This window comes from Pseudoliparis swirei, chromosome 10 (assembly GCF_029220125.1).
Source record: "Pseudoliparis swirei isolate HS2019 ecotype Mariana Trench chromosome 10, NWPU_hadal_v1, whole genome shotgun sequence".
Lineage (NCBI taxonomy): Eukaryota > Metazoa > Chordata > Actinopteri > Perciformes > Liparidae > Pseudoliparis > Pseudoliparis swirei.
Genome location: NC_079397.1, coordinates 4,078,418 through 4,102,403, shown reverse-complemented (window position 1 = coordinate 4,102,403; position 23,986 = coordinate 4,078,418). Strand labels below are relative to the sequence as shown.

The 23,986-nt window shown below is 42.5% G+C and overlaps 2 protein-coding genes and 1 long non-coding RNA gene across 3 annotated transcripts in view; 2 read left to right on the top strand and 1 right to left on the bottom strand.

Moving 5' to 3' along the window:
• The first annotated feature begins 1,838 nt into the window (after positions 1–1,838).
• Positions 1,839–9,274, top strand: c10h12orf56 (chromosome 10 C12orf56 homolog). The gene is given in 12 exon segments (XM_056425374.1): positions 1,839–2,117; positions 3,646–3,841; positions 4,025–4,040; positions 5,295–5,676; positions 5,752–5,840; positions 5,914–6,058; positions 7,023–7,117; positions 7,227–7,316; positions 7,835–7,922; positions 8,024–8,092; positions 8,176–8,253; positions 8,813–9,274. Coding segments are annotated over 12 exon segments (1,794 nt in total). The 5' UTR covers positions 1,839–1,865; the 3' UTR covers positions 9,107–9,274.
• Positions 9,275–10,794: 1,520 nt separating this feature from the next.
• On the bottom strand, positions 10,795–12,937 carry LOC130200824 (uncharacterized). Its single transcript, XR_008833084.1, has 2 exons — positions 12,236–12,937; positions 10,795–11,263 (listed from the first exon to the last, which is right to left on the bottom strand). It is a non-coding gene; the product is annotated as an uncharacterized LOC130200824 (long non-coding RNA).
• Positions 12,938–15,804: 2,867 nt separating this feature from the next.
• Positions 15,805–23,986, top strand: part of LOC130200512 (ankyrin repeat and BTB/POZ domain-containing protein 3-A) — a 131,624-nt gene continuing 123,442 nt past the window's right edge. The window contains exon 1 of the mRNA XM_056424871.1: positions 15,805–16,755. Coding sequence (XP_056280846.1) covers positions 15,873–16,755 — 883 coding nt within the window. The 5' untranslated portion in view covers positions 15,805–15,872. The remainder of the gene's footprint in view (positions 16,756–23,986) is intronic.

Below are 23,986 nucleotides of genomic sequence, written 5' to 3'. Positions count from 1 at the left end.
AAGAAGGGCGCTTCCTGGTTCACAACACAAACAACTACCCCGGTGTGGAGCAGCCAATTGCGGGGCGAGGTTTGCACCACGTGACCGGTGAGGTCACCCGTTTCACGAGTTTGTAACTAGGGAAACTGATGCTGCATTCACTGACTCCTCGTCTCCTCGGAAATAAGTGTATTTGCTCGTTTGTATGCATCGCTTTGGCCTTTTACTATTTTTTCAACTCGTTTAACCAAACGTTGTTGTGATTAATAGCTTTCTTCTAAATGTGTGACAAACTCTCAATGCTTTTAGTTAAATTTCACATTGTTTTGTAATTCAAAAAGTGTCCATTTTTGTTTTAACTCCTGTCTTGCAATGTTTTTGGACTACATTTTAAGGTAACATTACTGCCTAGTGACAGCCAGTGATAAGACCATGTTGTTTGCTTCACAGTACAGTGATAACACATTTAGAAGAGCATACAATATATATGTACCTTGATGAAATATTATAATATAAGATAATCCTTTATTAGTCCTATAGTGGGGAAATTTCAGGATCACAGCAGTGGGTTCACATTAGAGCCTTAATACAAATAAAAGATCAAATAAAACACAAAACACAACAACAATACTAAAAACTAACTAGAAAATGCATTTCCTGCTGAAAATGTGTTGGAATGCTAACATTTAAAATGTTGAAGCTGAAATATAAATTACAATAGCTGAAAATAGCAGAACATTCTAAAAAAGGGAAACTTCCTGCTGAAAGTGTTGAAGCACAAACACATTGACAAGAACTGCTGAACATCCTTGCAGTGGAAACGTATAACTGGAAAAGAAAAGCAAAACTCTATCATGTAAATATTCAAAGATATGAATCACAATCCAAGAAATAGGAGAGGGAAAAGTGAGAGAGAGAAAAATAGATAAATAAATTGAGAGAGAGAGGAGAAAGATAAAACTAGAACATTTCGCAATAAGGGGGGGGGGGGTGAAGAAAGCGAGAGCTTTCCTTCCTTTCTTTCTTACCTCCTTTCCTTCCTTCCTTCCTTCTTTCCTTCCTCTGTTTCCTTCCTTGCCTCCTTCCTTTCCTACCTTCCTTGCCTATACTTTCCTTACTTCCTTTCTTACCTCCTTTCCTTCCTTGCCTGGCTTCTTACCTTCCTTGCCTGCTTTCCTTCCTTTACTTCCTTCCTCTCCTCCTTTCCTTCCCTCCTTGCCTCCCTTTCCTTTCCTTCCTTCCTTGCCTCTATTCCTTCATTTCCTACCTTCCTTTCCTCCTTTCTTTCCTCCTTTCCTTCCTTACTTTCCTCCTTTACTTCCTACCTTTCCTTCCTCTATTTCCTTCCTTTCCTACCTTCCTCGCCTTCTTTACTTACTTCCTTTCTTACCTCCTTTCCTTCCTTGCCTGGCTTCTTACCTTCCTTGCCTGCTTTCCTCCCTTCCTCCTTTCCTCCTTTCCTTTCTTCCTTCTTTCCTTTCCTTCCTCCGGTTACTTCCTTGCCTCCTTCCTTTCCTATCTTCCTTGCCTACTTTCCTTACTTCCTTTCTTACATCCTTTCCTTCCTTGCCTGCTTTCCTTCCTTTACTTCCTTCTTTTCCTCCTTGCCTCCCTTTCCTTTCCTAACTTCCTTCCTTCCTTTCTTTCTTTCCTACCTTCCTTTCCTCCTTTCCTGCGCTGCGTTCCAAACCTCGTGTCTTCTAGCCAATCAGCGGCATTTCTCCTCAATGCGCGGACCAATCAGATGGCCGTGTTTGCTGGCAGCGCGAGACCGCAGCAGTTGAGTGCTCAGTGCCTGTTCACGCGCGGAGAAGAGCATCTCCCGGTAGTTTCTTTAGTCGCGTCACAAAGTTGTCACGAACGGCTCCGCCGGTCCCGGTACCGTCATGGCTCGGACCGGCTCCGGTGCCCTCCTCTCCCGCCGAAACATCAAGCTCGACTCTTTCCTGAAGCGGAACACGGAGCGGGCCGTGTACGAGCGGATCCGCGCGCACGAGCCGTGCGTGGTGATCTCGGAGACCGTCAATAAGGTGTACATGCACGCGGTGCTGAGCGACGAGCGCGTGTACCTGACGGAATACCCGCCGCGCACGCTCACCGAAGCCTTCAGCTTCAGGCGCGTGCGCGACGTCGAGCTGGTGAGTTCACAGAATGATGCTCAACTTTTTATATTTTCACTTAAAGGTGGCGGAACTCTGGCTGAAGACAACGCTCATGTTTTACTAACAACTAGAGCTCTTAAATATCCTTTATTCTGGATTTTAAAATTATTATTTGGACTATTAGATGTTAAAAATATGACTATTGTTATTTTCCTGTCCAACTGTCAGCAAGTATTTTAAATATTGACTAAAAGTTTGAGATATTTATGAAGCAGAGATGATAATAATAATAATAACTTTATTTATATTGTACTTTTACAAACAAATTTTACAAAGTGATCTACAGAGAGTCAAGGCAAAACAAATAGAATAGTAAGAAACAAATAAAATATTTATATATATATGGAAGAAAAAAAACATTTTCTAATTCCAGTTTCTAAATGAAGAACGTAAGATGTTTCTTTGGTTTTGTTTGATAGTAAACTGAATACTGATTTTTTTATTTTCTGTTTTCTAAACTTATTTCCGTCTGTATTCATTCTTTAATCAATATAAAGTTTACCTGCTAAGTACGCAGAAGCCAACACATCAATTATTCAAACATGATCACATCAATCATTTAGTTAAAAATGATTAATTACACCTGCAATACATTTTGATCTGTATATTTCCTTTTTTTATAATGACATTTATTTCTTTTATATGATCTTTTCTTTATTTATTCTATGGGACAAATGGCTCATCATCCTGAGATTAAACTGAATGACCCAGTCCCGACTACCAGAGACTTGAAATAGACTCAAGCTGGATGTAAAGTAACGCATGCGGTATCGGAAAGAGGAGAGTGTGTTTATTATCATCTTGTTATGTCACATAGGTCAGAGGTCAAAAATTTAAATTCCTCTTTACAGAGTTAATCCTGTCAGATTATTGCCTGTGTTGAACTCACGGACACTTCAGCAGGTCGGAAACTCTTCTTCGAAAACCTGTAATAATCAAAATCAGGATAATATTGATCTTTATCATGAATATGAGTACAATCTGTAAAAGTATTTTAAATATTAATCTCTTCAGACTATGAAAATTACTATGAAAACATTAGGGGTACCCAACTACCCTTTATTGTCATAAATAAATGATACCGAAATTCTGAAGCAATATAAAAAATAAATATATGTAGAAATAAATATATTTTTCTGTATATAAAATATACTTGCATTAAAATAAATAGATGTAGAAATAAATACATAAATAAGTAAAAGAAAATTAAACATCTAAATAAATACATAATAATGCACAATACACAAATTAAAGAAAGAGACGATCAATTATTTATAAATAAATAACAAATGCAAACTTTATACATTTCAAAATAAATGAATGCCTACATTAATTAAAGAGGTAATAGATTATTATATACAATTATATATATATATTAATTTAAAATAGTTATTTCTTGAGATTTATGTGGTGTAAATTGATTGCACATTTTTTTGTAAAATCTAAACACAAAAAAGATTGAGGTGATAAATGCTGTTCTTTTATCCCCGTATAATCTCTTCAGGTGAACGACCTCCCAGATTTCCTTCATGGGAAGAACCGTGAAATCTGCCAGCACATTCGAATCACCTACGTCACGGACAAGCCTGCTGCGAGGGGCCGTGATTGGCTGAGGAGATACAAGAGGGTGGGGCTTCCCCCCGCAGCCCCGCCCTCTCGCAGGACCAGCTACTGCCCGACAACAACACACACCGTAGAAGGTAAAGAGTTTCTAAATGTCACACAGGTGAGAGACAGGCAGCAAGTCGATGCTTCATGTGTTGAAGCTGCATTCTCTCTCTTGACCACCAGGGGGCGACTCCTCTGGTTGTATAGAAGTCTATGCTTCATGTTCCCCTTTGAGTGTAACTCTAACTCCCCACCGTCTTTTATTTCCAACACAGGACTTCCTGCACAGAGGTGAGCACACACACACACACACACACACACACACACTCACTCACTCACTCACTCACTCACTCCGGGTTGTCAGACGATATGAATGCAACCTGAGACTGTGGCTGTGGTGGCTTTTACTTTTCTTTTCTTTTTTAAAGAAGGTCCTAAAAGAAGCACGATTCCTGCTCGAGGTCTTGAGGACTGATGAATAAAAGAATGCTAAATATTGTTTTATTTATTTAGCGAACGGTGAAATCTCCTGGGTTTCGGTTGAGAAGTGAAAGCTGCCTCTCTCCAGCGGGAGATGATCCTCTTCGGCGTCTCTGATTGCTCGTCATTTATTTACCGAGGGACACGATTCACCTCCGTTTACCTGCTGCTCACTTCTCACCGGGACCAGACGTGTATTTATTTATTTTCATTCAGAAATATACTTTTAAAGTACACAAAATACATTCAAGTCTATTTCCAGACCTGGAAAAATTCTTTAAACATTTTTGTATTTCCAATTTTTTTTTTTTTACGTCATGAAAATTCTTCATTTTTATATGTTCATTCACGCAGTTTGATTAAAAGAATAAACATTTATATATATATTTATTCTTTTAATCAAACTATTGTCTCTCATTCATTTGTGTCATTTCATGTATTTACTAAAGTCGTGGAAATCCAACATGTGTGTGAAATAAGATACAAAATAAGAGAAAATGAAATAAATAAAAATACAAGTAATGCTAAAATCAATACATGTAAATGGGGAGTAGAATATCACACTTTAAATGTGTATCTCTGAATTAAAATGTATGTTTTTTTTGGACTTCTTTTAGCTTTTTGACTAATTTTAATGAGAAAATGTCATTAATTTGTATATAATCGGACTTTTTACGTGTGTGTGTGTGTGTGTGTGTGTGTGTGTGTGTGTGTGTGTGTGTGTGTGTGTGTGTGTGTGTGTGTGTGTGTGTGTGTGTGTGTGTGTGTGTGTGTGTGTGTGTGTGTGTGTGTGTGTGTGTGTGTGTGTGTGTGTGTGTGTGTGTGTGTGAAGAAGCTGTCTCATGCTTATCTGTCTTTCTGCTTGTGGGTATAGTTCACCCCGTGGGAGGTCATTACACACACACACACACACATGCTAAGAGCGGATATGACGAGTCCCATGAAGCCAATTAGCTCCAGCTGAGTTGGTGAAGCCTTAATTGGCTCGAGGAGTTTCTAAAGGGAAAGAAAAAAAGGCAATGAAATCATTTTTTAAAATGCATTTTGTTTTCTGTTCCTCAGGAGCTCCGGCGAGCTCCGAGCGTCGTCACCTCTAAGCTCCGCCTCCTGTCCCAACCCGGAGACTCTGGGCCTGGTCGGGGTCCCGTCCGCCGGCTCCCCCACCTTCCCTCTGTCGACCTTCCCCGACACCGGCCAGGTAAAGGGACTGTTAAAAAAAACACACACACACAACATGTCCCCCCCCCACACACACACTGGCGTGTTGACGGTCGGTGTGGATCTATAGGTCCCGAGGCGGATCGGCGCCGCTCTGTCTCGCCTGTTGAAACGGGACCCGGCGAGCGGCGGCGGCGAGGAGAGGGAGGCCGAGCTGCACCTGTACGCCGTGTCGCACGCCTCCAGACTCTACCTCCATCTCCAGAGCGCCTGGAGCAGCTTCATCATCGTGAGCGAAGACGAGATATGCAACACTAGTGGTTATTGTTTAAAATGACTAGTGTGTGTGTGTGTGTGTGTTCAGAGGTCCACTCTGTCCTTAGACCCGCTCTACAGGAGAAAGTGCAGCGCTTCGCCCGACCCCTGTGCCGGAAAACGACTTCCTGCCATCAGGTAACAAAAGTCTGTTGCACCGCAGCACAGGACTGTGGGCAGGTTGATTATGTGTGTGTGTGTGTGTGTGTAGCTGGGAGCGGACCAGCCACCTGTTTGCCCAGCTGAGCTGTGAGCTCCTGCAGGAGGGGATCCGAGTGGAGAGCCTCTACCTGCTACTGCAGGAGCTGAGGACCGCCGCCCAGCGCCACGTCGCCCTGCGCCGCCTCTTCTGGAGGGTGAGACGCAAAACACCAGTCTGAGGTCATGACATCGTGACATCTTTATCAACCAGTGCTGCAACAGATTATAATTATAATAATTATTCTATATAATTATATGGATATATACACTACCGTTCAAAAGTTTGGGGTCATCCAGACAATTTTGTGTCTTCCATGAAAACTCACTTTTATTTATCAAATGAATTGAAAATTGAATAGAAAATATAGTCAAGACATTGACAAGGTTAGAAATAATGATTAATATTTGAAGTATTAATTTTGTTCTTCAAACTTCAAGCTCAAAGGAAGGCCAGTTGTATAGCTTATATCACCAGCATAACTGTTTTCAGCTGTGCTAACATAATTGCACAAGGGTTTTCTAATCAGACATTAGTCTTCTAAGGCGATTAGCAAACACAATGTACCATTAGAACACTGGAGTGATAGTTGATGGAAATGGGCCTCTATACACCTCTGGAGATATTTCATTAGAAACCAGACGTTTCCACCTAGATTAGTCATTTACCACATTAACAATGTATAGTGTGTATTTTTTATTAATGTTATCTTTATTGAAAAAACAGTGCTTTTCTTTGAAAAATAAAGACATTTCTAAGTGACCCCAAATTTTTGAACGGTAGTGTATATAATCATTATTTTAATTGTATATATACCTATTATATATTATAATTATTTACAATTATTATTATTATATAATTATAATATATATATTATAGTTTTTATATATTATTATATATAATTATATATATATATAATCATTATTTTAATTGTATATATACCTATTCTAATTATTATAATATATATATTATAATAATTATTATATATATATATATTATAATTCTAATCTATTATATATAATTGTAAATCATCAACAAATGATGTTTTATTAAATCTTAGTAAACCGCTCATGATTCATCTTTAATATTTATTTCATATACATTCCTCCGTCGTGCTTCAGTCCAGTGAGCTGCTCGTCTTCCTGGTTCAGACTCTGGAGGAATCTCTGCACGGCCACCAGAGCCTCAGTGGAGACTTCACCGCAGACCAACTCCTGTGAGTGTGTGTGTGTGTGTGTATCCATCAATGTGTGTGTGTGTGTGTATCCATCAATTCACGGGGTCATCGGGGTCACATGCAGCTCTGACTCGGCTCCTCTGCTCAGGCTGAGTACGCTGACGGTCCAGACGCTCGCCGTCATGTTCAGGGAGACGGAGGTGGAGCCGGCCCGACTCGCCCTGCTGGCTGCCACCAGGTAAACACCTGGAACCCACGCTGACGGAGAGATCTACTTCCTGTTGTAAACACCTGGAACCCACGCTGACGGAGAGATCTACTTCCTGCTGTGAACACCTGGAACCCACGCTGACGGAGAGATCTACTTCCTGTTGTAAACACCTGGAACCTACGCTGACGGAGAGATCTACTTCCTGTTGTAAACACCTGGAACCTACGCTGACGGAGAGATCTACTTCCTGTTGTAAACACCTGGAACCTACGCTGACGGAGAGATCTACTTCCTGTTGTAAACACCTGGAACCCACGCTGATGGAGAGATCTACTTCCTGCTGTGAACACCTGCAACCCACGCTGACGGAGAGATCTACTTCCTGTTGTAAACACCTGTCTCTCTCTCTCTTTCTGTCTCTCTCTATGTCTCTCTCTCTCTATGTCTCTCTCTCTCTTTCTGTCTCTCTCTATGTCTCTCTCTCTCTCTCGATCTATATGTCTCTCTCTCTCTTTCTGTCTCTCTCTCCCCCCCCCCCCCTGCAGAGGAGCCCTGGCCTCCAGAATGCTGCTCGCCTTGATCTGTGACGCAGATCCACAAACGCGGAACCGAAGATCTCCGGTGGACCGCGAGGTGAGCGACTCCTCCACTCCTCCACGCCCGTCTGTCATTCATCTTGTTTTTAATGTCCCCTCCTTCTCCTCCTCCCCTCCTCCCCCTCTTGTCGGCTGCAGGCCTTACTGTCCGAGTACCTGGACGCCGCCTGCTCGCTGCTCTTTGAGCTGCTGCTTTTAGGCCACAACGTGAGTTTGAGCTGCAGCTTTACAGCCCAATGAAACCTCCCCTCACCTTTGACCTGTGGCTTCACACTTTGTTGGAACTTCAGGCCAGCAGGTGTTCCCCTGACGACCACTTCCTGTCTGTTGGCTGGATCCTCGGAGTCCTGCAGCCTCATCCTCACGTGGTAAAGTCCCTCCCACACTCCCTCCCTCCCTGTCACTCTGTGTTGTGTCATTTTAGCATTATATACATACACACACTACTGGTCAAAAGTTTAAGTAAAATTGTTCTATGCTTTAATTTCAGAGGACATAGAGAAATTACATTTTAATAAAAAATTGAGAAATTGAGGTGTTCTAAAACTATATAATATATATATATGTATATGTTTTTTTACTTGTATATAAAAAAAAAATTCTACTTGTTTTTGTTCTTGTGTCTTTGGTTCCCGCAACTCAGTGAGACATCCCTTTTTTTTTTTTTTTTTATGGCTGGTGACACTTTCATTCATGTTATATCAATAATTTAAGTTTTAAGAAAGTAAACTTATGAACCATTATTTAAAAAATATATTATTTAATTTAATTTATAAAATATTCAGTGTTTATTCAAAACAAATAAATCTCTGAACCAGGACTGTCAGTGTTTTAATAAATGATCTTGTGAATCCGTATCTCACGTGTATCTATGAGCGATGTTGAAGGACTCGTATCGGGACGTCCCGTCTCCTCGTCTCCCTGCAGTTGTCCTTCATCGGGTACCAGGTCCAGCAGGTGGTGCTGGTCCTGTCGGACCCTCAGGAGTCCCCTCTGAGTCCACTTCAGTCCGTCCTGCTGTTCCAGCGCTGTCGTCTCCTGCTGGCCATCCTGCAGCACGACGCCCGGCTGGCCGCCCACCTGCGCTCCCACTTCCGAGAGGAGTTCAGGTACTTCGTGAAGCTGTCGTGCGCCGAGGAGAAGCTGCCGGCCCGATACCCGATCAGCCAGCCCACCCTGCAGCTGGTGGAGCAGATCCTGACTCAGCATCTGCAAAGATGACCCCACAGAACGGGACACGACCCCCAAAAACTAAGTCCCAGTGAGTTTATTGTGAGCCCAAAGAAAGAGGAACTGGGCGGGAAAGAGTCACACTACTTTCTGACTCTTGTTGTTGTTTTGTTTTGCAATGTTCCTTTAATGCTCAAAATAAACACTATTTTAAGTGGAGGTCGTCCCAAAAACGCAGTCGTCTTAAGAAAAAAAAGTCCACGTGGCCAATTTAAAAAAGTGCATCTTTCATGGTGGATTATTTATGGTTGTGTGAGATTATAAAACGTATAAAGGTTATAATACCTATTCAGTGTGACTGTTGCGCTTCTGTGAGCAGGAAAAGTATTTGAGAATTAAAAGTAGACTAATGTGTTTTGATGGATTTATTTATTTTGAAAACTGATTGAGTAAATTCAATTAAATAATACAAACAAAAAGCACCATTCCGAATATTAAATTAACATCCATTCATGTCAAAAGAATTTATTTAGATCAGACAAATATATTATATACGATTTATCGAAACAAAAAATAGAGTAAAATATATATGTATATATATATATTTTTATAAAGTATATCAATTTATATACAGTATATCAACATAAATATGTATATTATATTTATATACCATTCTAAAAAATAATATTTAATATATAATACATTTTTTTATATAATATATGAAAATCAGAGGCACAATTTGACCAAAACGAACAACCTAAACAATAACATATTCAACTAGAACGGGCACTCGGTAGAGCGCATACCTTCGCATATCACAAGATTGGGCATTGAGTTATGAACATGTTGGCATTAGTTGCATGCCAATTGGATAAAAATTGACCGTGCTATGGTAAAAAGAAGATTTTGACCTTTTCATGACCTTGCCCTTTGACCCGATCGATCCCAAAATCTAATCAAATGGTCCCAGGATAATAACCAATCATCCCACCAAATTTCATGCGGTTCGGTTTACAACTTTTTTTGTTACGCGAATAACACGCATACAAATAAATAAATACACGGCGATCAAAACATAACCTTCCGCATTTTCAATGCGAAGGTAATGAAGTAAAGACACACGGTCACAACAGACCAATGTAAATAGATAAATAGCACGACAGGTAACAGGTAAAAGGTAGAAATAGTTTTTGTTGTTGTTGAGGGGAACTGTCCCTTTAAGAGCCAGGTGAGGCAGGACCCTCTCCCTGCCAGGTGGGCAGGACCCTCTCCGCCAGGTGGGCAGGACCCTCTCCGCCAGGTGGGGCAGGACCCTCTCCCTGCTCGGTGGGGCAGGACCCTCTCCCTGCCAGGTGGGCAGGACCCTCTCCCTGCTCGGTGGGGCAGGACCCTCTACCTGCCAGGTGGGCAGGACCCTCTACCTGCCAGGTGGGGGCGCTAATGCACCCAATGCTTCTGTCGAGATATTGGTTTTGTTTCATGTTTTTAAATTGAATTTCCATGTGCACCTTTTCCAGTTTCTGGACTCACCTGCTCTGTAAAGTTTTGTTTTGTCACGTGACTTCAATAAATGTCCCATGATGCATTGCAATGAGGACCAAACTCCACACCTGGTCCGGTCCAGTTAATTAGGCAGTTCACTCATTTCCTTTGTTTGATCAATAAATATCGACATTTATTTTTTATTTTCAAATAGCTGCTTTTCTTCACTATTGATTCAAACTTTATTATGATCAGAAATCATTTAAATGTGTTTTTTATTTTTTAGAATGAAACAGGATGACCAATCATACAAAATAAAAATAAACACTCGATAGAGAAAAGCAGAATAAACAAGGCAGCGGTATTAGAATGTCAATATTTATACAGTATACAAATGTTTAAATTTTATTTAAACTAAACAAAAAAACATCCACAATTTATCATATAAAAAAATAAATAAATAGCTACACAAAAGATAAAACATACAACGCACAATATTTACAAGTCGTAATGTGAAATTTAGCAAATTCATTATATATACAAGGACCTTTTGTCCTATGAATATGAACCCAGAGATGTCGGGTAGTTCCAGATGCCTCACGAACCGTGCGAGGGCTTCGGTTCCCCCCCCCCCCCCCCCCGGCCACACGGCGGACGCCAGACCTTCGGTGTCAAAACCTGCAGCGATCACACACACACACACACCCACACAGAAACACAGAAATGCTGCGTCCCGTTCACCTCGGGGATGTAATGACACAAAGAGAGACAGTAAGTATATGTATATCTATATATATAAATATATTAGTGCTGTGAAAAATAACGCGTTAACTCAGTTAATTAAATTACAGGTTTAACTTTTTTTTTTTAACGCACTTAACGCATGCGCAGAATGAGCTTCCAATCCGTCTGTTGTTGGTCGTCTCTAACCAGCAGCATGTCATTCTGTCTCTAGTGTCGCGTTAACACGACTCCGATCTCCGTCTCGCGCACCGCAGAGCTCGGATGCCGGTGTGCGCGCGCACATCGGGACGAAAAAAAGTCACTTGCACCCCCCACACTATTACATACTATACTTTCATAATATTTTCTTTAATATATGATGTAACACGCAGCTTTAGTGTCATTTCATTCATTGTCTCAAACATTTGGATTAACCCTCCACAAACAGATGTTCACACTCAAAAGAAAACCCTGTGGACACTGAAATTAATATTTCTACAAGCTGATAATAACATATGGAGAGAAACGATAGAGCATCAATCACATAATGTTACTGTAATCCAGATCTTTAAAACATGGGAAAGACAATTTGTGTGCCATATTACGACATACACAATCTGAGATGATACTATATCCATATAATATTAATTAACAAGCCCTAAACAAAAATATCCTTCTATTGTTATTAAATAGCACCCAATAAAAATGGCAAATAACGGGCAAAGTGTTTTGTGATAAATAACTAAATAGTGAAAAGCTCTGGATTCAACACTAACACACTGACCTACTTGCACTGTGCGTAAAGACGGAATGTCAGCGTGATGACGTCACGCCCCATATAGATCTATATGCTAATTATCTCAGTTCTCCACTACACAGACAAAAATAAATTTCTAAATATGAATTTTCTTTGTTTTAACTTCAGATTTTATTTTTTTTAAACATTAATTTATTCAGCTGTTGCGCAAAGCTCACCTCCACCTGTTGATGCCGACGTTGGAGGAGCCCGCGAACCAGGGGTCGAGGATGTAGACGCAGCGGACCGAGTCCGCTCCCAGCAGAGCCCTTCCTGAACCAGTGGATCGTATTAATGACCATTACTCAACTGGACGACTCCTTTTTTTTCCTGTCCTTTTTTTTCTTCGTGTGCTCACAAAATATGTTTCGACTCACTAATTAAAAAAATGGCAAGAAGAAAATAAAAAATTAAATAAAAAGTGTAATTTCGGATTCAAAAGCGCGTGATTGTTACGTCAGCGTGCACGCTACTGACATACAGGCAGCGTTCGCGGTTAGCCTTGCTCCAACAGAACATTTTCCATTATGTCGAAGAATTTAAAAACAGTTTAACCATTTGGGGAAATGTGACCAGCAACTCGGCGGGCTTTAGGACCCGGTTCGATGAGGCGCCGTAACCTCGTTTCGCCTTGTGTAATTTGCTTATTATCCAGATGAAGAAAAGAAAAGATCGTATATTTCGACAAGTACTCAAAACGCGTTTGCAGGCTTTAAATCTGGAATCGTTATTTACGTGTAATTAAGTTAGGGAAGTAACCGACGACGCCTGTGATTTAAAAGTAGATGTCACGAGCCGCGTTACCGCGAAAGCTTACTCCGTTTTTTGTGTAAAAATCGTCGCCCTAAAGCAGCCTGAACAAGCCCGGAGCTGTTGTGAACCCTTGCCGTTAGTCACAGTCATTCCACGAATAGCTGCTCTCTCTTCGGCGCCGCGCCTACAAACCCCTGACTCCGCCCACACACGAGGACGCGCGCCGGCTATGAGCTCCGTGATTGGCCGAGCGCGCTGCGTGGGTTCCCTCTTGGTTGTCACGTTTCTGCAGCGTGCTTTCCCTTATTTACCATAACAGGGTCACGAGCATAATAACTTTGTTATGCCAAAAAAATGCCAACATGGCAAACTGGGAAAAAAAACATATTATAAGGGGAGTCCAGCTGGAAGTGTATACTTTGATTTTATATAGTATAAGTAAGTATATTAATATAACAAATACATATTTGTAATAAGATGAATAATTTTTTAAAGATGTGCACCTACACTTATATATACATATAGTTGGTGACGTAAAAAAAGCATAAGCGTTTAAAAAGCCTCTACAAACGCCCGCCCCCAGATTGCACTGGCTTGTTTACCATGAAAGTACCCGGATGAGCACATGAAGTCGGGCATGAGCCGGGAGGAGGAGGAGGAGGAGGAGGGGGCGGGCACGCGTCTGTGTGCGTGTGTCCGTGTGTGTCATCGCAGCGCTGTCGTTGTAGCTGACGCACTTGATATTCAACAGTTTGTTTTTTTTAATAATAAAATTTTCCCCATTTGCGGACAGAAATCTGAGAAATTTGCTTTGATTTGCACGAAACTCGTGGCTATTCATGCATAACTTGTTTATTGTTTATATTGTATTCAAGTTAGTTGAAATATCACAATGTTTATTTTCTTATCTGAATGCAATATTGTTCCTTCTGTCCCAATTTATCTTATTTTCTTTGCATGTCATGTTTTCCAGTGTCTAAATAAGAAATGCGTGCGTCACAATATTCCTTTACATAAATTGTGTAGTAATTGCACAAGACATAAAAATGCAGTCTGTAGAAGCAGTACCGTCTTTTGGCCACTGGGTGGCAGTATAACCTCGTGCCATTATCGCCTCCTGTGTGAGGCGATAACTTAACGTTAAAACATTATAATAAGTTGTTATAGTGGATATTACACTTTTGTTTTTTAGTCTATTCTCACATGATTATGGTATAATTTCAATAATTAAAGTTTTAGCCCTTAATAAAGTGCAATTTATGATACAACATTCAATAAATATAGTTTTAAAGTGTCAAATGTACAGTTAAGAACAAAATACACAGAGTATATAACATGTAAAAACGAACAAAATGCTCTATATTATATCATTTAAACACACGTGTGTGTTTTTTTCTTTTTTTAAATTAAAATGTAATTTTTGATTGAATAAATTAACAAATATAAAACGTGACTGTGCAGCCTGGTTGAGGGGAAGCGTGCGTGTCCTCACGATGCACTCGTTCTCCTGGCAAAATAAATAATAAAAAAATACTAACAGTCTATCGTCTTGCCGGGAGAGAAAACCGTGATCGTTCTGCTGTTACCAGGCAACCGGGGCTTGATACGTGAGGCCCACGGTGTGCGTGTGCACATGCAGCTGACAGCTGCCCACCTCCACACCGCTCTGCTCACCTGAGTCAGTCAGCAAGATGTGCTGCATTGCATCAGTCTGCAGGAGAGGAGCCTCTTCAGGGTTCTTCATGCTCTAAATGCATTGATGCCATTGGCTCATCTGTTTCATTTAATCTTTTTTTAAATCAGAATCTTACTCGTGTTGTACGGGTAAATAATTCAATATCCAGTGAATTATATTCTTTCCCAAACTGGGTCTTTTCATGCCAACTGTTCCTCTCAGCGAATCCAAATTACCCACTCTTTTTTGAGGGGGGAACAAATTGTATCGTGGAGAATATATATTTAAAAAACCATCATCCTGGCCGAGGGATGCTGAGCCTCAGTGTTCATAAAGTGGCTTTTAAGCTTGAGGAGTTCCTCAAGAAAAGACCTTCACTTCTCTGAGTGAAGAGCATCACGAGTGTGCAGCATGCTAAACAAAGAAGAAGCTGCTTTTCCCTGCAGACGGAATATAATAATATGTCGATGTGGTTAAAGAAAATACACTTTTCTACAATATAAATGTTGTCTTTTATCCAGATTCCATATACATTAATATTATTACGTTTTTATAAAAGAGCAGAAATGGGAGAAAAGGTGCATTCAAGAGTGAAATATCTCACTTTAAAAAACATTTTAAAGGCTGACACTATTCTAGTTAAAATGTGTGCATTTATTAGTTATTAATATAATAACTGAGGATATAATGGAGAGAAAAGGTGCATTCACGACTAGAATATCTTCCTTTTTTGTATTTTTAAACGCCACTGACAATATTCTAGTTCAAATCTGTGCATTTAATTTGAGTAATTTCTACAATAATTAAGGATATAAATAGTACAGCAAGCTTTCCCCATCAGATTACAATCAGGATGAACAGGAGAGCCAACAGCCGCATGACCTTTGACCTCTAACGAATGAACACCCGCGTGTGTGACGTCAGTGTCGTGTCATGCCGTCGGTGCGCATTATTTCCACCACACGTGTCCACCAGGTAGCCTCTGCCTTGCTCGAAGGCAGCGGCAGCAGCAGGTAGGGGGTTGCCAGAGCCGACGGAGACGCGGATTGGCTCCTCGCAGCCTCCCGGGGGCTCCAGGCTCCTCCCCCTCTCTCCGGAGTCCCTTCCCTGCGCTGCGCTTGTTGCAGTGAGCGCGCGCGCGCAAACGGTTGTTCGTGCGCTCTCGGGTTACGCGCGTGAAGTTGTGGACAAAATCGAAGACGCCCGGACCACTTAGGAGGAAGTGGGACAGGAGAGGCAGGAGAGGCGGGGGGGGATACACGTTCAACCTCGGACACCGGCTGAGGAGAGGGGAGAGGAGGAGGAAGAATCCCCCAAAAAGCAGGTAACCAGGAGTTTGAGTCATTTAAGTGAGAGCCCACGCACACCCAACAGCATGCGGTGCAGCGATGGCCGGCCACGGTAAGACGGTCGTGAGGACGCTGGAGGATCTCACGCTCGACTCGGGTTATGGTGGCGCCGCGGACTCGGTCAGGTCGTCCAGCGTGTCGCTGTGCTGCTCCGACGCGCCGCAGTCCATCGCGCTCAGCGGCGGGGGGGGCGGCAACAACGGCTGGCATCTGACGGAATCCATGCACAGCCGACAGAACAGCCTGGACACGGTGAACACCGTGCTGGCGGAGGACCCGGAGACCCTGGAGTGCGCGGCGGGTCAGTGCGCCAGGCTGACGGAGCTGGACGACGTGCCATGGAGCCTCGGCGAGGTGGAGGGCGCACTGAGGAAAGACGAGGAGCTGATGGCCGGCGACCCTTCGCCGGAGGTGCTGGCGCGCCTCTCCGCGCTCATCGGCCGCGCGCTGGTGCGGGTGGCCCGGGAGGCGCAGCGGCTCAGCCTGCGCTACGCCAGGTGCACCAAGCACGAGATCCAGAGCGCCATCAAGGTGGTGCTCTCGTGGACGGTGTCGGTGAACTGCGTCGCGGCGGCTCTCAGCTCGCTGTCCCTCTACAACATGAGCACCGGGGACAAGTTCAGCCGCGGCAAGTCGGCGCGCTGCGGGCTGGTGTTCTCCGTGGGGAAGTTCTTCAGGTGGATGGTGGATAGTCGGGTGGCCCTCAGGATCCACGAGCACGCCGCCATCTACCTCACCGCGTGCGTGGAGAGCCTGTTCCGGGAGGTGTTCGGCCGCGTCCTGCGCAGCGCGCTGGTGGAGCGGGACAACGGGAGCCCCAAGTTCACCCTGGAGTCCCTGGAGCAAGCCATCAACAGCGACTCTGAGATGTGGGGTCTGCTGCAGCCCTACCAGCACCTCATCTGTGGGAAGAACTCCAGCGGTAAGAACACACAGTAGTGCTTATATGATTTGGCACGCGCTCGTGTCCCTTTTGGCACGACCCCCCCCCCGTGATTCAAAGGAAGATGTGTTGCAGGAAATACCTAGAAGCAAGAAGCTGCGTCTTTAGACACAACTCTGTTTTCTTTGCATGAAAAAAAAACACCAAAACAAGTTTTATTTGGTCTTTTAACCCTCCTGTTACCTTAGGGTCAATTTGACCCGATTCAATGTTTCACCCTCCTGTTACCTTTATATTTACAAACATATTTTACCTTTGGGGTCAATTTGACGCCAGCAATTAAAACCTCCAGAAAATTATTAGAATTAATATTGTTTTCCAAGTTTAAGTGTGAGGCACTTTATGTTTGTTTGTTGACTACCGAAAGAACACCGACATTAAACATTGAATGGGGTCAAATTAACCCGAAGGCGGCAGGAGGGTGTAATATTGAATCGGGTCAAATTGACCCTAAGGCAACACAAGGGTTAAGAAAAAATATCTTTATTTTGTGATTGATTTGCTGGAGAAAACCCCTGAAAGGGATAATCTGCTCGCTGTAGCCCCAGTTTGGAAAATATAATACGTGGCCAACGTGTGTAATTATGCTGGATAATAACCCCGCGCTTGTCTAACTGGAGTAATTACACTCCCAAACAAAAGGACTCGGCGGTACCTTGAATATTTATTATCACCCTCGAGGCTCTGAAACAGGAACCGGCTCCACGGTTATCAAAGCGACGCTCAGTCACAATGAGTGTTTATGGTTGGGATCAAAGAAGCTCCATCACATTAGAGTGGAGAATGTCCATGTTTACGCTGGTTTTGGGGTGTTTTGTGCTCGGCGTGGACGATGTGCCACGGCGATGCTCCGACCGGCTCACTCCAGAAGGTGAGGGCCGGTTCCTCTCACCCCGAAGGAGATGAAACCACAAATGTTGACCCAAAGAATCACTCTGCCGCTCTTTGGGTTCTACACTAGTGGGATGAATTAATAGAGACGGTCAATCGAGATGCTCCTTTGCTCCGGGAGATTGTTGGATGCAGGTTTCATCCTTCAAGACAATACTCCTTCATACCACCGGGACGTGACATGAGAGCCGTGAAGCAGAAAAGGCATTTGGAGGGTTGGAAGCATCTTACATTTGATTATTTATTAATATTTGCTAGGTCATGGTGATCTGGGGGGCCGTGACGATGCACCTCGCAGCCCCTCGAGTGACGAAACCATCAATTACTTTCCTGAAATGGACTTTAAATGTCTGAGAACAGTGTGAAAGAAACTGCAGATCACAGTGTGTGTGTGTGTGTGTGTGTCCCCCCCCCCCCCACAGAGCCCCAAAAGGTGCCCGACAGTTCATTCTAGCTCCAGTCATATAATAGAAAAACGGCAGATTTGAGAAGTAAAAAACCAGGACATGTTTGCGATGTTTTTCTCGGGAAGATGAGAAACTGACGATGAAAACATTCGGTGATTCACTCTCTTGGTTCTTTTTACGACTAATTATCGGACGTGAGACGTACTGTCTTGAAATCTCAGAGGAGGAGGAAGAGGAGGAGGAGGAGGAGTTATGTCTCTGCAGAGCCCATAGTCATGCGCCCCCCCCCCCCCCCACACACACGCACACACACCACTTCAATGTGCAACACCATTTCCTGAAGGTGCAGAGGAGGCTTCAATGTGCTCTCACAACCCAGCATGGGAAGGAACATTTTTATTTTTTATTCAAAGTGCTTTTTTTTGTGACCCGCTATTATATATATATATATATATATATATATATATATATATATGTATGATATATACATGTATTATATATAATATATATATATATATATATATATATGAGACCATGTGATCATCTGTTGGTCTGGCAACTTCCTGTTTGGTCATGTAAAATGCCTCGTTGCCATCACAACAGCAACAAATGGGGTTTCCTAACTTTGCGAAAAGACCTCCCAACTTCCAGATCTCTCTCTCTCTCTCTCTCTCTCTTTCGTGGGAACCCCGGATGACTTGATTGCATGTGATTACGTCCGTGGTTCCGGCGCGACCTTCCCGGGAGGAGCCCATCGAGCTCCGCGGGGGGCGATGACGCAACGTGATGGAGTCGCCCCGCTGGAGTCGGGCCTATTAGATTAGCAGCGGGGGGGTGATCTCGCTTGCCCTCCTTCTCGACTCTCCGTCTCTTTCACACCGTGTTTGATATCGTGTTCCCCCATTGGCTCGCTGGTTTTTGCATATATTTATTCGTCCGCTGTGTTTTTTTAATAAGCTCCGCTCGTGTAGCCGAAGTCTTACAAGAAGTGTTCCAAGAGGACTTTAGACTCACCGTCTCAACAAAAGCAAATGTGCATTAAAAAAAGATGCAGAAACATAAAAGTGCAGAAAAAAAGTGCAGGAAAAAAGTGCAGGACGACTTAAAGTCAGGAAAAATAAGTGCAGAAACAAAAAGTGCAGGAAAAATAAATGTGCAGAAAAACAAAAAATGCAGATAAAAAGGGGGTCAAAAAATTAATGTTTATAAAAAATAAAAGTGCAGAAATATTAATGTGCAGAAGAAATAATCGACGTGCAGAAAAAAAGTGAAAGAAAAGAAAGGTGCAGATTTTTACAATTTATTTTCAAACTATTTAGATTGTGTTGAACGTGGTCAAAAGCCTGTTGTTGTTGTTATTTTGGGGGTGGAGCCCACAGACGAGCCGACAGATTGCCGTCGCTCCGCTGGAGCCGGTTGTGATGGATCCTTGTGTCGCGGGAATCTCATCAGGCCCAAAAGGCCTGAGCTTACAACACACACACACGTACATATACACACTACTAAACGTGTAGAAATCTGACATGTGATCTCCTAAAATTGTCAGAGAAATGACAAACAAGGGTCCAATCAATGCAGCTGATCAATGTAATAATCCTCCTGGTCAGTTCGTTGTGAGGGCTCCAACGTGAAGGGGCGCTTTATAATTGAAATAAACGTGCTGTTCGTCTTCCAACCATGAACCATGCAGCGGAAACACCCGAGGAAAGCATAATAAATGATGAAATAAATGAAATAATGCATGAAAATTTAATTTTAGATGCAGAACTAAGCATATAAATAATTAGAGGCGAGTGCTCTGGTGTGTTATCGATGTCGTGACGGCGGAATCAGAACCGCACCAAGACATCGGGGCTTCGATGTGCGGCATCTCCGTCGCTCTCTTGTTGCTTCATCCCCCCTTTCCTCTCCTTTTGGTTCTCACACCCTCGACACTGAGCGGCTCCATCCCTTGACCCCTTGACCCCTACGGGGGAGAGGTCGGTGCGACAGGTGGCCGATTGGCGTTGGGAGTTATCGGCGTTGGACGATGTTCGTCTCGATGGAAATCGATGGAGACGAGGCTTCAAAGTCACAACCTAATTACCCCCCCCCCCCCCTTCCTCGTTTTAGCGAACGCACAACAACCCGAGCGATGCGACAGATTAGACGACAAACATCTCGAGAGTCGCTCGGCGTCTTTGATCTCGACCCGGCGTTATCTGTCGACCGCGACGCCTTCAGGGACTCGAGAGGCGCCGCTCCTCTTTTTAAACAATCCTTCTTTTTTTTCGTGCTATGTTAAAAAAGACTTGTCTCATTTATTTAAACTTGTACAGATCACAGAGCAGAGAAAGGCTGTCGTGTTGTTGTTTTCTGCTTTTCACTCCTTAAAAATAGTTTTCTGGGGCGTTGTTTGTGTCTTTGAAGGCATCGCTCGTGTTACAGACTCCTGAGGAACCGAGTCAAGCTATTGGACTGTTGTGAAATGTTTTCTTTTGTGTACCACGGACGTCATTCCTGGAAATGGGAACGAGGAAGTCCGTCTAAAGACATCCTCACATCCTCTGACTCTCGTTTCGTGAGTCACGTTTTTTTTTTTTGTGGGTCTTTCAGGGACTTTTCATGATTTTCCTTTTTAAAGACTCGTTGGCCGTTGCACGAGCAGCGTGACTCCCATCTGTCGGCGCCGCTCGTGCACGCTCTCGACAGAAGGGGAACTTCTATCTCTTTTAATTAATTTATAAAAATAGCTTGAAGTTGGCACTCGTCAAAAAAATGCGGTCAAAGGCTGAGTTCAGGATCGATTGTTGGAGAACAAATACGCAATTTAAGATGCATAATCATATCACTCCACCCACGTATTGAAATGAGGTGTTGGTGCCTATGAGTACCCAGCCTCTGTGCTTCTGCATTATGCAGCGGGCAGATGACTTTGCATTATTCCAGCCTCTTGTTTTGTTACGAAGCAGCGTGGCGTCAAATGTGGGAAAACTCCCCTCCGTGCCGATTACCTTCCCTCTGCTCTTATTCGACGCTCCCAGGAGAGATTCCTGGAGTTTACATTGTTCATGTGCCAGAGTCTTATTTCCCATGTATGTATATTTCTCTCCGTGCCGTCGGCTCTCTGCACACGGCACTTCGAAATGAATGAAAGTGACAGGCGCTCATCTCCCCACCGGCTTCCTCGTCGAGCCTCGACTGAAATGTGACAGTTCCTGTGTGTGTGTGTGTGTGTATTTCAAAAAAAAAAGTCTTGTGAGGACGTAAAACACATATAATATGTAGTTCGGGATTAATGCACATACAGTTACCACAGTTTCACGTTAGCTGCGTGCGGCTAGTAGCCCCGACTTTCCTGGATTGGATTTTATTTTGCAATGGAAAGTAAAATATTTCATTAAATGTTACCTCATCTAAAATCTGTGCAAATAGCACAGCAGCACCGTGGCACATGAAGGAGGCGAGGTATAAGTAATCGAAGCGACAGGCGGTCCTTTATTCACTCGGTACCGTATCAAACAGGTAGCTAACGGTGAGAAGACAAACGTATTTCTTTCTTCTCATCTCGACTCTTTTCGTCCTTCAAGCTTCTGACGTTTCTTCCTCTCGTCCTGGTTCCTCGCCGTGAAGTTTTCTGAGCACTTCCTGCTGAAACAGGAAGTGCTCTGTGTCTCTGCGTTGACTCCTTCCTGCATGGCGGCGGCGGGTCACGTTCTTGCGCAACGTCTCCCGACATGAGCCCAGATTACTGCATCTTTCTGATTATTACAGCATAACGTGACGACTTCCACCAGCCGGCCCCTCGCCGTCGAGCCGGAGCGATCAAAGGCTTTGCAGGAACCAACAAGAACGGTTTTTTTTCTTATATATTTTCATATTTTTTATTTTTTTGTTTTAACCGTCCTGTGTTTTTATTTTGAAGCAGCACAACCAGTAGAGTCCAACCACAGGAACCTTTACTGGAGCCGTGAACCAGTATATGAGGCGTGCTGGTGGATCCTCTACTGGTTCACCAAAGGACTAAAATCCCTCAGCCTGCACCGACTTGTGTAATTCTGATGTAATTCTTGTACGTTATGAACCAAGAAGAGCTTCTAAATACAGTTTCCTCTTCCAGCCTGCAGACTAGACGACAGATTTAAAGATTTATAGATTTAAAGGCAGCGATGCTCAGTCAAATAACATTAGGATTCATTTTTTCACTTTTTTAAAGTGTAATCAGGTCTACAGGTAGTTAGACACCAGCAACTAACGATGATTCACACGATGGATTAATCTGACGGATGTTTCTCCATCGATCGTTTGGGGAAATGTGCATCCCAGTTCCTTAAAGTGGGTTTAAGTCTAAAGATATTCAGTTTAATAAGATACAAAACAGTGTAAAGTAAAGTAAATCTCCAGAATCCAGAGGCTGAAAACTGCTTGTTGTGCCATTTCAGCATGAAACACGTTTTCTCTGCCGATCGACTAATCGATCCATTACTTGGAAAACAATAACACTTAATTTGGATGTTTTTTTATGCAAGAAACATTCCGATCGCTCTTGTGATTTAGATTTAGTAGATTTAGTAGATTCAGACGAATCTCTCAGTTTTAAAGTGAAATAACTGCAACAGATTATTGATCGCGGCAAATGATGCATCACTCAAGGTTAATTTGCACATTTGCATTCACATCCTTTGTGTGTGTGTGTGTGTGTGTCTGCACTATTACACCTGGCTGCGCTTGCTGCCCCGAGGCGATGATCTTTAAATGTATACCTCGCCATCTACACGGCTCGTAATGAGCAAAACACTCGAGTCGGTGTTTTAATTGAACTCCATCACCTCCGACGTGTTTGGAGGTGATGGAGGGAGCGCTTGTTTTTTTTTTTTTAATCGAGTGCAAATGGGTTGCGTGTTAAAGAAGAGCAGCAGGAGAGAGAGAGAGAGAGGATTATGATCCTCTGAGACAACGAGCTCCACCGGCTGAGTACAAAACATACAAAAATAAAGACACGGAGCTCCGAGGACTTGAAGGCAGCGTTTTGTTTTGTGAAGTTAAAAGGAAAAAATTAACAATTTGAGTGGAAAGAATATTAACATTTCCCCGCTGATCATTTCCACTTCAGTTGAACTCGTTTAAAAAAAAAAACACGCGTGTAGCTCAACGCAGTGTTGTATGGAGGACTTAAAATGTCTTAAGTATAAATAAATAAATGCATGAATAAATACAGAAATAAATGAATAAATGCTTAAATAAATGTATGAATAAATAAATGCTTGAATAAATACAGGAATAGCTACAGGAATAAATAAATAAATGTTTAAATAAATAAATGCATGAATAAATACAGGAAAAAATAAATAAATGCTTAAATAAATTTATAAATAAATAAATACAGGAATAAATAAATAAATGCTTAAAGAAATGGATAAATAAATACAGGAATAAATAAATAAATGCTTAAAGAAATGGATAAATAAATACAAGAATAAATAAATAAATGCTTAAATAAATGTATAAAGAGGAATATATAAATCTAAGTTATACCTAAACAGGACATCATTAAATAAATCTATTTCATTTATTTATGTCTCTATTTACGTGTCCACACGTATTTCTTCATTTATTTATGCATGTATTTATGTGAACTTATATGCAAATGAGCTGGGGCGGTCCGAACCTCTGTCTAAAGCGTTTGATCGCGAGTGGTGTGTTATGCTCTACTACTTTTATTTATTTATGCTTAAGACATTTGAAGTCCTCCTAGTATATTGCGCAATAAGAACACAGTGTTGCGCAACAAGAAACGTTTATTTATGTACGTATGACCCCCGAGTCCTCCGATGTCCCCCGCCGGAGCTCACAGGCATTACCAGACTATTATGTTTTATCACATTATTGTCATTTCATAACATATTCAATTTTAAAAAGCTTCGACACATTAA